Below are 17,986 nucleotides of genomic sequence, written 5' to 3'. Positions count from 1 at the left end.
TCCGGTTCTGCCTTCAGACTTCAGCACTTGACTCTGGTACTGCTTTGTGAAGCTGAAACTCCTTGTTTACTTGCCCCCCTCTGTAAAAGAACCCAGTCCTCTTATTCCTATCACTAACTGATGCCATTCTTGAATAATTCGTAAAAACTTGAAAAGATACGATGGGTATACTTGACAGGTTTGTTAACTATATTTAACATTTTTTGAGTGCTTACAGTGTGCCAGTCTCTTTGCTTACGTGGTATTCATATATTACCTCATTGATACCATGGTCTGATGAAGTGTATGCTATTATCCCAACTTAACAAATTGGGGCAGGGGGCCAGGGTGGTGGTGGTGGTGGTGATATAAGGTTTGGTGAGATGAATTGAACTGCTTAAGGCCATACAACTATTAACTAAGGCAGACAGAATCTGAATCCAGTGTAACTTCATAGCCTGTTCTTTTATTCACCATTATTCACCACCAGTGAATATTCCTGCCATAACTGTATGGTTATAATGTGTACTTTGAAATCATGTAGACCTGGATTCAAAATATTTAATATTTACTGGTGGCAAATAACTTTACTTCTCTGACCCTCAGTTTTCTCATATGTAAAATGTTTATTACTTATCCCAAAAGGGTATTGCATGCATAAGTGTAAGATATCTACTAAATAGTGAGTGTTAGCTCCATTTGTCTCTTCTACACTTCTTGTGAAGTAGTAGAGTACTGGGGTACAAGGACAAATAAGAAAGTTAGCTTCCTCTCCCTCCTGTAGAGTACTACCAGTGTGGACCAGTGCCTGCTTTCCAGGATCTCCCAGTATTTTATGGCTATGATCACATTTATTCTCTTAATGAGAAGGGTGTGTCTCAAGTATTTCATAGTTGTTAATTGCCCATAAATATACTAAAGTAGAATAAGGATTAGAATCAGTGATCTCTTGGGTACTAGACTTCTCTTTCGCTAATTCTTAGGAAACATATGGGACTTTGGGAGTTGTTATTTATTATATAAAATAGTTGCCCTCATGATTCCATAACATAGACCTGTTAGTGCCATTCAACAAAGAAAACTGTAAACACAGCTGCTGCTTTGGTATGGTTTGTGGTTTGGTTTTGTTTTTATTTGAACTTTTTTCTGCAGGCAGATCATCACTTAAAAGTAATCATTTGGCATTTCTCCTTGCATTCTTCAAATTTTTTTGTGTGTTTTTTAAAAGCATAGCCTAACTCATTTCTATAATTATGCTCTCAGATTGATCCATCTGTTTTTTTTACTAGCCAATGAATTTTCTTTTAAAAGTATAGAGAATAGGATAATTATATTTTAAATCCTATAACCTCAGTGAGTCTCTTATAAATTTGAAGAAGATGTTTTCAAGTATTAGAAAAAAATTGTACATTCCTTATTGTCTTTCAACTGATCTCTGTATTTCCAGAGGTAGGGAGGGGGCTTGAAATTCCTGCCAGTTTATTCCTCATCTCCTTCTTCATGTGTTAAACTCTGAAGCATACCATAAACACTTGTTTGCAACTGAGAATGGGTACTGCAAAAACATCTAATCAAAATAGATCCTATTGCTCTCTCTAGGTTTCATAGGCTGTGTGGAGAAAGAGGAATTGTAGGGGGCAAATGGAGATGTAGTAAGACAGTTAGGCCTTTGCAGTGGTCCACATAAGAAATAGTAGTGGACTGACCCAAGACATTAAGAAATTCAAGGTACAGAATTAACACAATTTGTTGATGAATTAGATACTGGCTTGTACGCAATAAAGGAGTCAAAGACAGTTTCTGGATTAAGTATATCCTGCTCTTCACCTCTTTCTCACTGTGTGTGTTCCACTCCTGCTTATCCTTAAAGAATTTAGTTTAAATGTTACCTTCTATGGAAAACTGCCTCATTCCAACTTCCATTAAGTTAGGTGACCACTGTATGTGCTTTTATAAGCACCTGGTACTTCTTCATGAGAGGTTTTTTTTTTTTTTCCTCCCTGTTTTATACGTGTCAGTTTTGTACCCCACACCAGCATGCACATAACCTTCACACTCTCGATGTTGTCTTGTGAGGGCAGAGGCCATGCCTGTCTTATTCATCATCATATTCCCGGTACCTAACATGGTCCTGGGGACAGCACCAATACATTGTTGGTGAATAGGGTCATTTATAGCTATTGTCTATAGTGCCTGATAGAGTAATTGAATACAGTTAAGTTGTCTGGGGTTTTTTGAATCATTTCTCTGGCTTAACTTTTATTTCTTTTTTATTTTCTTAATATCTCTGACCTTATTTTTTTTCTTATAGTTTTATAGTTTAGCTTACTGAATAACAAATACAAACCACAGTAAAGAATATGCCTGCAATGCGGGAGACCCAAGTTTGATCCCTGAGTTGCAAAGATGCTCTGGAGAAGGGAATGGCAACCCACTCCAGTATTCTTGCCTAGAGCATCCCATGGACAGAGGAGCCTGGCAGGCTCCAGTTTATGGGGTTGCAAAAAGTTGGACACGACTGAGCGACTAACACTACTACTTTTTGGTAAAAGGGATGGATCATTGCAAATTAACCATCCTATCTCAAAGAAAATGCATTGATGACACTTTTATTATACTGAATATATAACTAAATTATACTTAAAGACAGAATCATCAAAGGTATCACTTAGACAATAATCAATACAAAAAAAGGAAATTACAAAGATTTTTCTTTCTTAAGAAAGAAAAAAATACTAAACTGTGTAAATTCTAGTTACCACAGAGTAGAGGTAGTAGTGTAAAAGGAAAAGGATTTGACTTCTCTAGCCTTTACTTTACTCATCTTTAAAATAAAAACAGTGGTGGTGGTTTAGTTGCTAAGTCATGTCTGACTCTTGCAACCCCTTGGACTGTAGCCTGCCCGGCTCCTCTGTCCATGGGATTTTCCAGGCAAGAGTGCTGGAGTGGGTTGCCATTTCATTATTCTTGCCTAAAAGCCTTTACTTTACTCATCTTTAAGAACAGTGGAACCATGGTCTAAAAGGTCCTTTCCAGGCCAAATTCTGTTGTTCCATAAAATAGAAAGGAATGATATATAATGGGAATTTTGGTTTCAATTGCAGCTTACTATTTATTCTCTCCATAGCTCCAGCTCTGTCTTGATAAGATCTGACCTTAAAAATCCATTCAAATAAGAATTTTTTATTGAATGAATTTATTAAATGTGATTAAATGCAAGTAATTGTTTTTTCTAATTTCTGGTTTGCAATCAATTCTTTTAGCCTGTGCTTAGTCGCTCAGTTGCGTCTGACTCTTTGCAACCCCATGGACTGTAGCCCACCAGGCTCTTCTGTCTATGGGAATTCTCCAGGCAAGAACACTGGAGTGGGTTTCCATGTCCTCCTCCAGGGCATCTTCCCAAACCAGGGATTGAACTCAGGTCTCTTCTGCATTGCAGGCAGATTCTTTACTGTCTGGGCTACCAGGAAAGCCATCTTTTAGCCTAATTAGGAACAATAATATAAGATGAACTATAATTACTTACTCTAATCATTTCAAACTACAGAAAATGAAATTTTACATTTAGTAATGCCATATGTGTATTCTTTGATGGTTCCTCCTTTAACATACTTTTTCTTTCTTTGATTTAGATTTCTGCTTTGGGACAGTTACACCTCTAATTCCTTAAAGTACTTTTATATGTAAAACTTGTAAAGGATCAGAACAATGCCTCCAAGACCATCATCAGGTGAACTGTGGGGCATCCACTTGATGCCCCCAAGAATCCTAGTAGAATGTTTACTACCAAATGGGATGATAGTGACTTTAGAATGCCTCCGTGAGGCTACGTTAATAACGATAAAGCATGAACTATTTAAAGAAGCAAGAAAATACCCTCTCCATCAACTTCTTCAAGATGAATCTTCTTACATTTTCGTAAGTGTTACCCAAGAAGCAGAAAGGGAAGAATTTTTTGATGAAACAAGACGACTTTGTGACCTTCGGCTTTTTCAACCCTTTTTAAAAGTAATTGAACCAGTAGGCAACCGTGAAGAAAAGATCCTCAATCGAGAAATTGGTATGATAAAATTTTGAAATGGCATTGTCATCCCATTCTAAATGCAAATAACTATGAAGCTTAACTGTTTTCTCATTAATAAAATATTTTGTCTGAACTGGTTAAATAGATTTCAATCATTACAATTCTAAAGTATTTTTTGACTGTTAGGCTAAGGGACTATTTTTAACACCTTGGTATTATTCTGTAAAGTTTTCTTTAAGAAGTATCATATGAGGGAATGAGGGATGATTTATATTTGTTATATCCCAGTTTTGTTTTCTAAAAAATAATTGATAATGAATAAATGTTTGCTACTTTTGCTCCAAATTACTGAGCCTATCATATTTTATATATTAAACATATTTGAGATTTTGTCAATTCTTACTATATGTATTCATCAAAAATTTTATTAACACAGAAAATTCTTTATTGTGATCGTCCATATCTACCAAATTCCTTGTTTATAACAAGCATGGTCTTACTGTGTGTTTAACAGAATGTTATATCCTTTAAGGTTTTGCTATCGGCATGCCAGTGTGTGAATTCGATATGGTTAAAGATCCAGAAGTACAGGACTTCCGAAGAAATATTCTCAATGTTTGTAAAGAAGCTGTGGATCTTAGGGATCTTAATTCACCTCATAGTAGAGCAATGTATGTTTATCCTCCAAATGTAGAATCTTCACCAGAACTGCCAAAGCACATATATAATAAATTGGATAAAGGTAAGAAAATTACTTATCTACCATAAATGGCCACTGTAATGAAAACTTCTATCTGTACCTATATCATTATACAGTCTTTTTGCCCTAGCTAGATGATAAGCTTCTTGAAGTCAGGGACTGCTTGTACTGACAAGATATAATTGACTGCCAAGTACACAACTTGTATGCAATAAGTATTGATTGGGTGAATGAATATGTGCATGTGGTGCTGATCCCTTGGTGAATTGTCTTAGAATAAAACTGAAAAGAAAACGTTGAATTTCAAATTCACTGTTAACAGAATTACAGCTAATTATATTTTTACAAATAAAAACAACTATAAATAGAAATATTTTATGAAATTATGGTGAAAGTTAACACATTCTTACTATATACAAAGAAAAAGTAAATGTTAGATGCAGTGTTTAACTCTGATCATAATGAGTGATAATAATGACTTGACTACTGACAGTATATCAGTTTCTAGAATTAAGTGAACATGAGAGTATTTAAACTGCATTGTTTTAGAAATGAAAATATCATGTATCAGATAAATATTTGTGCTTTTCAAGGTAACAAAGTAAAGTTTTTAATGGAAAGTTATAGAATAGGTTTACTTATTAAACATAGTATTCTGTCAGTAGAATAAATTAAGGCATCTTATTATTATTTCAGCCATATTATTCTAAGTAGTTTAATGATTATATAACATAAGATCTTCATTTAAAATTCATTTCTACATTAGCATAGTTTTAATCTTTTCATTTTCATCTTCTTTTTCTTGATCCCCTAGCTTTACACTTCATTAATCTTAAAGGAAAAAAATAGAAAATTTATTTTCTTCCCCTTCGCTCCCGCATCTTTTCTCATTCTGATTCAACATCTCTCTTTAAGTCTCCATGGTTCTTCCCCATAGTTACGAGGCACACTTGTACTTAAAGTACTGTTGAACCTTTGATGCCATCATGAATCACTCTTCAGAGGGGTTGTATGTATGAAGTATGTCATGCAGTTTAGAATGGAAATTAGTTTGGTCTCAGATACTTGCAACACACAGTAGTCACGGTTTTGTGCGCTTGCCTTAAAACATGAGGCTGGGGCAATGGTTTGTCAGCCCTATCAGATTTGAAGATTTGCTCTGTCTACCTGACATTTACCTGTATTTAATTATGGTTGATTATAAGTCATTTCCGGAGAAGGCAGTGGCACCCCACTCCAGTACTCTTGCCTGGAAAATCCCATGGACGGAGGACCCTGGTGGGCCACAGTCCTTGGGGTCGCTAAGAGTCGGACACGACTGAGCGACTTCACTTTCACTTTTCACTTTCATGCATTGGAGAAGGAAATGGCAACCCACTCCAGTGTTCTTGCCTGGAGAATCCCAGGGACGGGGGAGCCTGGTGGGCTGCCGTCTCTGGGGTCGCACAGAGTCGGACACGACTGAAGCGACTTAGCAGCAGCATAAGTCATTTCTCTTTGTGGTTAAAGTAATGGTACTGCATACTTTTTGAAACTTGTCTCTTGAAAAATGAAATATATGTGGTGATTTCATTTAATGTTATTTTTCTATTTTAGGGCAAATAATAGTGGTGATTTGGGTAATAGTTTCTCCAAATAATGACAAACAGAAATATACTCTGAAAATCAACCATGACTGTGTGCCAGAACAAGTAATTGCTGAAGCAATCAGGAAAAAAACTCGAAGTATGTTGCTATCATCTGAACAACTAAAACTCTGTGTTTTAGAATATCAGGGCAAGTATATTTTAAAAGTGTGTGGATGTGATGAATACTTCCTAGAAAAATATCCTCTGAGTCAGTATAAGGTGAGTAACAAGTTTTAAAGATATTAATTTTAAATTTAAAAGGTAATAACATTGGGAACTGGTACCTGTATTTAGGATGCAGTTTTTGAAAATTTAATTTTTTTTGGCCACACTACTTGGCTTCCAGAATCTTAGTTCCTTGACCAGGAATTGAGCTCTGGTTTTGGCAGTGAAAACACCAAGTCCTAATTACTAGACTGCCAGGGAATTCCCAAAACTAAATAATTAGTATTAGTAAATAGCATTAATAAGTTTATTTTTTTACACTATATTTAGTTTGAGAGACTGATGAATTTGAGAGGACCAGTGCTATTCTTTTAGATTTTATATGATTAATATTTGGGGACCTGACTACATGTATATGGGTAAGCTGAGTAACAGTTTACAGTTGTAACAATAGTTATGTCATTATTCAGATACAAACATTTGATGACGATTTAATTGTGCCATGAGGTAAGATATAATAATGTTTCAGGTGTTTTACAAAAAATGCATTATGTGCTTTTTCTGGATACCCCCAGTTCTATAGTGGAAATACTTTTATAGCCAATAGAAATTTTAAATAACATGAAACTTGCCCAAAAGGCTTTTCATGTGCCATACTTTTCAAAAAAGGGCTTGTTGTATTTGAATACGCAGTGTTAGCAATAAAGTAAATGTTCTTTGTCAAAAAAAAAAAATTGGCAGTTATATTAACACCCAAATTGACTCTACGGACGTGAGTCTGAATGAACTCTGGGAGTTGGTGATGGACAGGGAGGCCTGGCGTGCTGCGATTCATGGGGTTGCAAAGAGTCGGACACGACTGAGTGACTGAACTGAACTGAACTGAACTGAATGATTTTTATCCCTTTCCAAACAGTGGCACTAGAAGGAATTAAATATTTCAAAATCCATGATCTACAGTTAATTAAGATGCACTGTTAATACTTCTCTACTCTATTTTTCTATTCATTAAATAAGTACCTATAAGAAGCAACCATATTTGTACCAAGCATATGTCAAGTACTGATTTACAGTACCTAGTAAGACATGGTTTTGGCTTTTAGTTTGCTTACATTCTACTAGGGCTTATGGGTAAGGAGGTAGATTTTTGTAATATGTGTACAGTAGTGCTATGTGTATATGTGCTTAGTCGCTCAGTTGTGTCCAACTCTGTGTGACCCCATGGACTGTAACGCCCCCAGGCTCCTCTGTCCATGGAATTTCCCAGGCAGGAATACTGGAGCGAGTTTTCATTTCCTTCTCCAGGGGATCTTCCAAACCTGGGGATCGAACCTGTGTCTCCTGCATTGGCAGGCCAATTCTTCACCTATTGAGTGATTAGGGGTATACAGTAGCATTTATATTAAAAATCTGTATCCTGATTATCATTTTAAAGTTCAAACCAATGCATTTTAATATTTTTTAAAACATATTTCATAATTATTAGTCTCCTTTCTTTGTGTGTGTGTGTGTGTGTGTGTGATTTTTTTTTAAGAAATGTTTCTCAAGAAATGTTGGGACGAAAGAACAAGTGGGCAGCAGCTCTTGGATTTTACATCAGTATGACTTAATACATTGAATGACACAGACTTTCTAAATATGTTGCTTTTTCCTTTAACAAGTACAGTGTTTTCATAATGAGTATGTCCTGATCCTTATTTTTAATTCTTTCTTCTTTCTTTTTTTTTTTTTTTTCTCCAGTTGAAGGTAGAACTATAGTCTCAAAAGCTGACCTTGGTTTTTCTTTTCTTTTATACAATTTATATGCCAGGAGGTGCTTGGCTTATCTGCGCTGTAACCTAACTCCCAAATGTTAGTGTTTTAAATGTTATAAATATAGCAACTGCTAAAAAAAAAAATCTATAATGTTTGATTTGTTTAATCACCTTTGCAGATTAGTATGTAAATTATCTCATAATACTCTTTGCATTTGGCTTTTAAAATGAAACCTTACAAGAAATGGCTTCTCCCCTCCCACCTTAATCTCTTACAGTATATAAGAAGCTGTATAATGCTTGGGAGGATGCCCAATTTGATGCTGATGGCTAAAGAAAGCCTCTATTCTCAACTGCCAATGGACTGTTTTACAATGCCATCATATTCCAGACGCATCTCCACAGCTACGCCATATATGAATGGAGAAACATCTACAAAATCCCTTTGGGTTATAAATAGTGCACTCAGAATAAAAATTCTTTGTGCAACCTATGTGAATGTAAATATTCGAGACATTGACAAGGTAAGGTCAAGTGTTGCTGTTTATAATTGATATAAATTATTTTATATAAATCTTTTTTATTGAACTATATCATAATCTGTTGACCTGCAGTACGTTTTCAGTTGGCTAGAAAACATCTACCTTAGTTTGTAGTCCTTTTCTGTAATTCTAATAATTCTAATATCTGTAATTCTAAGCTCTTAAAACCAAACTTTTATAGAATTCATTTGGCAGGAAAACCTGACCTAGTCTGAAGCAAGGTTTTTTATAATCTTCATCCCACTTAGTGTAAATATCCATATGTTTTGTTGTAAAAATATTAATAACTTCTCTATGAAGTGCTGCTCTAACTGCTAAGAGTACTAAGTAATATTTAGTATATGTACCAATTTATCGTTCTGAAATTTGTAAAACTGAATTACATAACTGGCTTAAAAAGGGATTGTGGGCCTGCGTTGAAGATAGCAACATATTGGTGAAAAATGTACATCATTTATTAATTTACTATATATGGGAAGAAAAAGAGATCAGAAAAGCTACATCTGAACAAAAACTTTTAGTTGATTTTCTCATTCATATCAGTTAAGTTGTTTTGATAATGTTTAGTATTGGTCTTGTCTAGTATGTGTATGCGTATATGTATGTGTATACACATAACTTTTTTTCCCCTTAGATTTATGTTCGAACAGGTATCTACCATGGAGGAGAACCCTTATGTGATAATGTGAACACTCAAAGAGTACCTTGTTCCAATCCCAGGTAAGGAAGTATATGAATTTATATTTTCAAAAGTCATATTAGTGTTTAACAGTATAATAAATAGAAGTAGCATATTTTACATTATTAGTTTTATGCAAGTCATATATAATTCCAAGACATTTAATATAGAACATAAGGACATTCCATCAAATAAGTGTCTTCATTCGGGATCACTTTATTTATATTCTCTAAAATGTTACTGGAACAGTTTTTCTGATTCTCTTTCGTTGTGTCGAGGAGAAAACAGAATGTGGTTATAGTTTTGTGCTGATGATTCCTTACAGTAGGTCTAAAAACCTTGCATTTTATTCCTTTTTAAACTCCATTTCCATTAAGAAGTGAGAGTTGGCAAATAACTTCAGAGCTATACTACTCTGAGGCAGTTTCCTTTACAACACTCCCAAGAATACATGTTTATCACATTCAAGTAAAGAATTTTGGGGAACAAACCAATTTCTTAGTGGGAGGAGGAGTTATTGGAAATGTTTAAAAATGATTACCGCCTAGATAAAATGAAGAAATAAAAACGGTAGTATAATTCAGCAACTTTCCATCTTGCCGTTTCTTTGCCTTTGTTTATAGAATCATTGGGGAATAAAAGTTTATTCCTGAATATAGTAGTATTTTAAGATAACTCAAATTGGCTTTAAATGTTAAAGTAGACTTTTTAGACTAGCAGTAGAGCTAACTAATGGATCTTTCAGAAGTAAGTTTCATAATGAGTTCAGACTGAGTTCTAGAAAAGTCAGGGAAAAGTTCTGGTCTTGTCATTGCTAGAGGTGCCACCCTCCTAGACCATAGGTAGAGTTCAGAGAGATGGTAGCCTTCTCTACCAGGAAGAAGGAATATAATTGCCATCCTGCCTGAACCATTGTAGGTCAGAAAGCAGGTTAGAAGTTACGCTGTGGCAATAAACAAATTCAGAATCTTCTAAAATTTTTGTTAGACCAACAAAAGTTTGTTTCCCATTCGTACAGCATATCTGTCACAGGTTAAGTGGGTGCTTTTGCAAGGAGCATAAAAACAGTATTTGAGGAAATAATAGCCAGAAATTTCTAAATTTTGGTGAAAACTATAAAACCAACAACCTAAGGGGTTCAATAAGCCCAAGGAAAGACCCCAAAATATTGTTAGATAGATTTATCTTAATTCTTTCAAGTAACAAAAATAAACAGACTTTAGAAAAGTAAAAGGTAAATTTATTTAATGATATAAGATCAAAATGTCAAAATTTAATATATTAAAGTAGCTATTTAGAAAGGATTTCTGTTTTATTATCTTTTCTTTAAGAATATCTATAAGGTAAAATCCCTATGGAAGTAGTATAAAGACTTAAGTAAATTGTGGAGCTTTTCTGTACTTAAAAATCAGAGATAAAAATATATGAAGTTATTAGAAAGATAGAATCTTAAAAATTCTTACTGAGATTAAATGATTTTTCCAAATTTGTGCTTTCTATATGCTAAATAAATTAGATACTTTATGATTTCCATATAAATGTTACCAGTTATCTCCCAAAATCAGAATAAATTTGGAATATATATATATATATAAAACAATTGCTTAAAACTAAAGAACTTAATTGGGTGGTGCGTGTTTGTGTGGACTTTAGAAGAAGAAAAGAATATGCTTTAGTTGGTTAGCACAGTACTGAACAACTATAATACATTAATAAGACAGCTCTCTTAAAAAGTGTGCAGAAAATTTTTCATTAATTATGAGCAATTCAGAAGGTTTCAGTGTCGTAAAAAGCACTAGGTATGTTTGAGATACACCATCTCATTTTTCTTGAATTACTATGAACTTAACAAAGCTTACAGTATTTCTTTTCCCTGCATTTGTTGTTTGCTTTCCCTTTAGATTTCCTTCTAGCTCAGTTTCCCCATTTTAAATGTAAGTCTTCTCTGTGTAAATATGGACTAATAACTGTTCTAATTTCTTTATGTTATCTCATTTAATTTTTACAACAGCTGTATGAGAGTTGGTGCTGTTATTAGTCCCACTTCACAGATGAGAAAACAGACAAAGCAAGGGTTACACATTTAGTAAAATAGTAGAAACAAGATTTTACTCCAGTCTGACTTCTGAATTCATATTTTTAGCCATTACTGTTTTTTAATTAAAAAAAAAAAGAACTACTTATTGTATTTGGTTCTTTATAAGTATGTATACCAAATATAGACATAATTTCACATGTAACAACCAATAAGTTAAAGGGAACTTATGAAAATTTGAATAATTTATATCACTTTTTGTAGTAACTTTTTCCCTCTCATTATGTCAAGTTTTATTACTTCCTGTGAAGTACTCTGAAATTTAAATACTTTCTCCTTATGTATCTTTTATTTTATTTATCTACTGACTTATTTAAATTAATGGGCTCTTCTGAGTGAAACTACATCATACATAAGAGTAATTAAATATAATTTTAATCATAATAGGAAATTAATTTTATCTTTCTGTTTTTTAGTTTTTAGCTTTTTACTTTTTAGTTTCCTTTTTCTATTTCCATTTTCTATAAGTGAATTTGTTTTTCATTTTTACCAAAGTATAGCACAAATGCATAAAATTATACAAATCATGATTGTATAGTTAGTTCAGTGAATTATCACAACATGAATACCTATATAACCACTATGCTGGTCAAGAATTAGAACATTTACCCGCATTCCAAAAACCCCTCCTCAACTCCTTCCCAATCCATTAATCTTCTCTCCTCCCCAGAGGTAACTGTTGTAATGCTGTTAGTTTTGGTTGTTTCTAAATTTTATATAAATGGACTCAAGGAGTTGATATTCTTTTGTTCCTGGCTTCTTACAGTCAATATTATGTTATATTGTAAATAACTAGTGTTCATTTCCATTGATATACAGTATGCCATTATATGACCATACTACCATTTATCTATTTACTGTTAGACATTTGGATTTTTTTTGAAGTTTGGAGATACTATATATAATTCTGTTAGCATTCTGTTCAGGATTGCATACATTTGTGTGGTTTTATACCTAGAAATGGAGCCAAGTTATGGATCAGTTTTAGTAGATTATGGTTTCCAAATTGGTTGTACAAATTACACCTCCCCTAGCATGTATGAGATTTCCTGTTAATGCACATCCTTACCACCCCTTAGTATCATCAGTCTTTATCGTTTTAGCCATTCTCTTTTATAGTGTTATCTTTTTATTTTTGCATTTTCTGGATGACAGATGATACTGACTACTCTTTCATGTCTATTAGCCATTTAGATTTGATCTTCTAAAGTTTCTGTTCCAGTCAGTCTCTGAGCTGGTTTTCCTTTGATTTATCTTTCTTTTAGTGATTTGTAGGAATCATTTATATAGTCTGGATAAAGTCTTTTTTGGTAAATTCTTTTTTTCTTTAAAATTGTTCTTAGGTGGAATGAATGGCTGAATTACGATATATACATTCCTGATCTTCCTCGTGCTGCTCGACTTTGCCTTTCCATTTGTTCTGTTAAAGGCCGAAAGGGTGCTAAAGAGGTAAAGTATCAGAAAGAATGGTAATATTCACTCCTAAAAACCCCTGAATATACTGCTGATGAATTTTTCAAGAAATGGATATTTTTTCCCTTACTTAAAAATTAATAAATCAAACATTTAAAAATAATATATTGATTTAAAGAATAACTTAGTAGAGCTTCCAGAATTTATTTTATGATGAATATGTCCTCAGTTCATACTGATAAAACTTTTAATGTGCACAGTGACTACACGTAAATATGTCTTGCTTGCTTTGATTCATATTTCCCATTTATAATTTTAAAAATATGTGTACTTTCAAATGGGGAAAATGAAACTACACTTGGAAGAAAATTAATGTGACTTGTTATAGATACAATTTAAAAGGCAGTTGTTGAATTCTCCTTTCTGGCAAAGAAAAGTATTTTGAAATGTGTTTTATAATTTAATCTACAGAATAGTGAACATTTTTCTGTTTCTTAAGGAACACTGTCCATTGGCCTGGGGAAATATAAACTTGTTTGATTACACAGATACTCTAGTATCTGGAAAAATGGCTTTGAATCTTTGGCCAGTACCTCATGGACTAGAAGATTTGCTGAATCCTATTGGTGTTACTGGATCAAATCCAAATAAAGTAAGCTTTTTATTATCATAAATTAGATTTTTTTTCTTTTTTATGTGTGTGATAGTCAAGTATAATATGTATAATAACTTTTGTTCCATTTCTTAGGAAACTCCATGTTTAGAGTTGGAGTTTGACTGGTTCAGCAGTGTGGTAAAGTTTCCAGATATGTCAGTGATTGAAGAGCATGCCAATTGGTCTGTATCCCGTGAAGCAGGATTTAGTTATTCCCATGCAGGACTGGTAAGGCAAATCACAGAGTTTTCCTTAAATATCAGTCATAATCAGTGCATTTGTATACCTACTTTTACTCTTTGAACGGAAAAGGTTTCATGTGTTTTAGTTACACTGGCATCAGTATTACAGGCTCTAGAACAGTATTGCAATAGAATACAATCCTGTATGCTAATATTTTTTCTGCAGTCTGCTTCTTAGTTTAGCCTGCCTCGTTTAACAAATATTTTATTTAATACTGACTACACATATATATTTACTATACAGTAGGTTGTTGTTCAGTCACCCAACCATGTCCGATTCTTTGTGACTGCATAGACTGCAGCATGCCAGGTCTCCCTGTCCCTCACCTTCTCCTGAAGCTTGCCCAAGTTCAAGTCCCTTGCATCGATGATGCTATCCAGCCATCCTATCCTCTGATGCCCTCTTCTCCTTCTGCCCTCAATCTTTCCCATCATCAGGGATTTTTCCAATTAGTCGTATCTTCACATCAGGTGACCAAAATGCTAGGGCTTTATCTTCAGCATCAGTCCTTCCAATGAGTTTTCAGGGTTGATTTCCTTAAGATTGACTGGTTTGATCACATTACTGTCCAAGGGACTCTCAGGATCTTTTCCAGCACAACAGTTTGAAGGCATAATTCTTTGGTGCTCTGCCTTCTTTACGGTCCAGCTCTCACAACCGTATATGACCACTAGGAAGACTATAGCCTTGACTAGACGGAACTTTGTCAGCAGAGTGATGTCTCCACTTTTCAACACACTGTCTTAAGTTTGTCATAACTTTTCTTCCAAGGAGCAAGCATCTTAGTTTCATGGCTGCAGTCACCATCTGCAGTGATTTTGGAGCCCCCAAAAATAATGTCTGTCACTGTTTGCATTGTTGCCCCATCTATTTGCCATGAAGTGATGGGACCAGATGCCATCATCTTAGTTTTCTGAATGTTGAGCTTTAAGCCCACTTTTTCACTCTCCTCTTTCACTTTTATCAAGAGGCTCTTTAGTTCTTCTTCACTTTCTGCCATAAGGGTGGTGTCATCTGCATATCTGAGGTTATTGATATTTCTCCCAGCAATCTTGATTCCAGCTTGTGCTTCATCCAGCCCAGTGTTTCTCATGATGTACTCTGCATATAAGTTAAATAAACAGGGTGACAATATACAGCCTTGATGTACTCCTTTCCCTATTTGGAACCAGTCTGTTGTTCCATGTCCAGTTCTAACTGTTGCTTCCTGACCTGCATACAGATTTCTCAAGAGGCAGGTCAGGTGGTCTGGTATTCCCATCTCTTGAAGAATTTTCCACAGTTTATTGTGATCCACACAGTCAGCGGCTTTGGCATAGTCAATAAAGCAGAAGTAGATGTTTTTCTGGAACTCTATTGCTTTTTCGATGATCCAACAGATGTTGGCAATTTGATCTCTGGTTCCTCTGCCTTTTCTAAATCCAGCTTGAACATCTGGAAGTTCACAGTTCATGTACTGTTGAAGCCTGGCTTGGGGAATCTTGAGCATTACTTTACTAGCGTGTGAGATGAGTGCAATTGTTTGGTAGTTTGAGCATTCTTTGGCATTGCCTTTCTTTGGGGTTGGAATGAAAACTGACCTTTTCCAGTCTTGTGGCCACTGCTGAGTTTTCCAAATTTGCTGGCAAATTGAGTGCAGCACTTTCACAGCATCATCTTTCAGGATTTGAAAAAGCTCAACTGGAATTCCATCACCTCCACTAGCTTTGTTTGTAGTGATGCTTCCTAAGGCCCACTTACTTCACATTCCAGGATGTCTGGCTCTAGGTGAGTGATCACACCATCATGATTATGTGGGTTGTGAAGATCTTTTATGTATAGTTCTTCTGTGTATTCTTGCCACCTCTTCTTAGTATTCCTTCTGCTTCTTTTAGGTCCCTACCATTGCTGTCCTTTATTGTGCCCATCTTTGCATGACATGTTCTCTTGGTATCTCTAATTTTCTTGAAGAGATCTCTAATCTTTCCTATTCTGTTGTTTTCCTCTATTTCTTTGCACTGATCACTGAGGAAAGCTTTCTTATCTCTCCTTACTATTCTTTGGAACTCTGCATTCAAATGGGTGTATCTTTCCTTTTTTCCTTTGCCTTTTGCTTCTCTTCTTTTCACAGCTATTTGTAAGGCCATCCCATCCACTAGTTTTATTGACCGCAGTGCTTCATAAGGTCCACTTGACTTCACACTCCAGAATGTCTGGCTGTGGGTGACAGATCACACCATTGTAGTTATCTGGTTCATTAAGATCTTTCTTGTACATTTCTTCCATGTATTGTTTCCATTTCTACTTGACCTTGACACAGTAGGTACCAGGTAATAAACTTGTGACCTAAAGAGACCTCTACTGTTTATACAGTGTGCTGGTTAAAATAGGCCTGAGACTGGTAAAAGCAGAAATATAAGATTACAAATTATGCTGAGTGCCATAAAGGAAATAATAGTGTGTCAAGAATAACGAACTGTTTGGGGAGAAAGGATAGTGTACCTTGGGCGCAGGAGAGACCTCTCTGGGATAGTAACTTTGAACTTGAAACCAAGGTGTATGTGTGTTATTAACTGGGCCTAGAAGCAGAGGAAATAGCATATCACAATAGTCTATACCGGACTTCCCTGGTTGCTCAGTAGTAAAGCACTCAAATGCCAGTGCAGGAGATGCAAGTTCGATCTCTGGGTTGGAAAGATCCCTGGAGAAGGAGATGGCAATTCACTCCAGTTTTCTTGCCTAGGAAATCCCATGGATAAAGGAGCCTGGTGGGCTATAGTCCATGGGGCTGCAAAGGAGTTGGACATGGCTTAGCAGCTAAACAACAATAATAACAACATAGTCTCTGCTAGAAAACAGTATATATAAAATGGAGTTTAAATATTGATCTGTTTGTCTGATCTTGGCTGTAGTTTTAGAACCAGAATGTAACTGGGTTCAAGGATCATAAACTCTCCCTTATTTTTCAAGGCAAAAGTGTCAGTACTGAGAGAATATTTTTGTTCTTTGCTGTCTCTTTTCCCAGGTTCCTAATTTGTCACCTTTTTCTTTGGCCTAAAGATTATAGATAGACCATTCAATGAATGTGGGTCCTGAAACATGCCTGCCCCCAGTAATAGTGCACCCAGAGGCAGTCTGGAATCCTACACTTAGAAACTTTATTAGTTTAACTTTATTATTAATAGTTGTGTTCTCAGTAAGGAGTTTATCAAATTTTTGTAAATGGAATAATAATAATAGTGATAGTAATCTTCCTGGCTGTGTACTTTCAAAGCTATGTACAAAATGTTTTGTTAAGTAGAAATTAATTTAAAGTCATTTCTGAATTCTGTCATTTACTAAAAGTACAATTAGCTTTTTTGACATTAAAAAAGGGATTCTCTTGCTTGAAAAATGTAACCACTACTTTGTACGTTTAATTCCTTGAATATATTTAACATGTATTAAGTGCTTAATATGTACTAAATGCCATTCCAATTACTTTTCACATATTACCTCATTTAATCTTAAAAGTAGTCTCAATGAGGGTAGGTGCTATTTTAACTCTTATTTTACCAGAAAAGAAAAGGTTTAAGGAGTTTAAGTTATCCAGTATCACTGTTAAATAAATATTAAGTCTTTTACTCTTAACCATTCTAACTTAGATAAACAGGATAATAAGCTTGATTCCTTAATTTTGAAATTAAGCATTTCTATAAAATGTCCATAACTCTATCCCATTAGTTATACCTAAAAATTAACTGAATTACAGAATTAGGTCACATACTTGAAAGCTCATTTATTTCCTATTTTATTCATATGTCAGTGAACTCAGTTTGCCACAGCCCATTTTAGCTTTTGAGTTTCCTTTTTTAGCAATTCTAAGTTTTTTAAGGATTGATATTTTATGACATTTTCTTCCTAGAGAATTTTTTTTTTATTTCAAAGAAAAACTCTTTATTTTTGTAATAGAATAAAACTGATTCTATCTTTCAATTACCATTGTATCTATTGAAAACTTTCATAAATCTAAGATACAACAATGGGATTCTTAGTTTTCTTGTATCTTAAGATATTTTACTATTTAATCATTATTCATTAATTAATTCCAACTATGCTAAAATAATATGGAAATATAGAAGAATATAGAA

The 17,986-nt window shown here is 34.5% G+C and overlaps 1 protein-coding gene across 2 annotated transcripts in view; it reads left to right on the top strand.

Annotated features, from left to right (window-relative positions):
* PIK3CA (phosphatidylinositol-4,5-bisphosphate 3-kinase catalytic subunit alpha) overlaps nt 1-17,986 on the top strand; it is a 93,058-nt gene that overhangs the window by 52,041 nt on the left and 23,031 nt on the right. For both annotated transcript variants that reach the window (XM_070372985.1, XM_070372986.1), the window contains exons 2-9: nt 3,612-4,039; nt 4,536-4,745; nt 6,300-6,550; nt 8,529-8,774; nt 9,427-9,512; nt 12,910-13,015; nt 13,479-13,631; nt 13,728-13,862. In XM_070372985.1, coding sequence (XP_070229086.1) covers nt 3,688-4,039; nt 4,536-4,745; nt 6,300-6,550; nt 8,529-8,774; nt 9,427-9,512; nt 12,910-13,015; nt 13,479-13,631; nt 13,728-13,862 — 1,539 coding nt within the window. In that variant the 5' untranslated portion in view covers nt 3,612-3,687. The remainder of the gene's footprint in view (nt 1-3,611; nt 4,040-4,535; nt 4,746-6,299; nt 6,551-8,528; nt 8,775-9,426; nt 9,513-12,909; nt 13,016-13,478; nt 13,632-13,727; nt 13,863-17,986) is intronic.

The sequence above is a fragment of the Bos mutus genome, chromosome 1 (assembly GCF_027580195.1).
Source record: "Bos mutus isolate GX-2022 chromosome 1, NWIPB_WYAK_1.1, whole genome shotgun sequence".
NCBI lineage: Eukaryota > Metazoa > Chordata > Mammalia > Artiodactyla > Bovidae > Bos > Bos mutus.
This window is presented reverse-complemented; position numbering and strand designations above follow the sequence as displayed.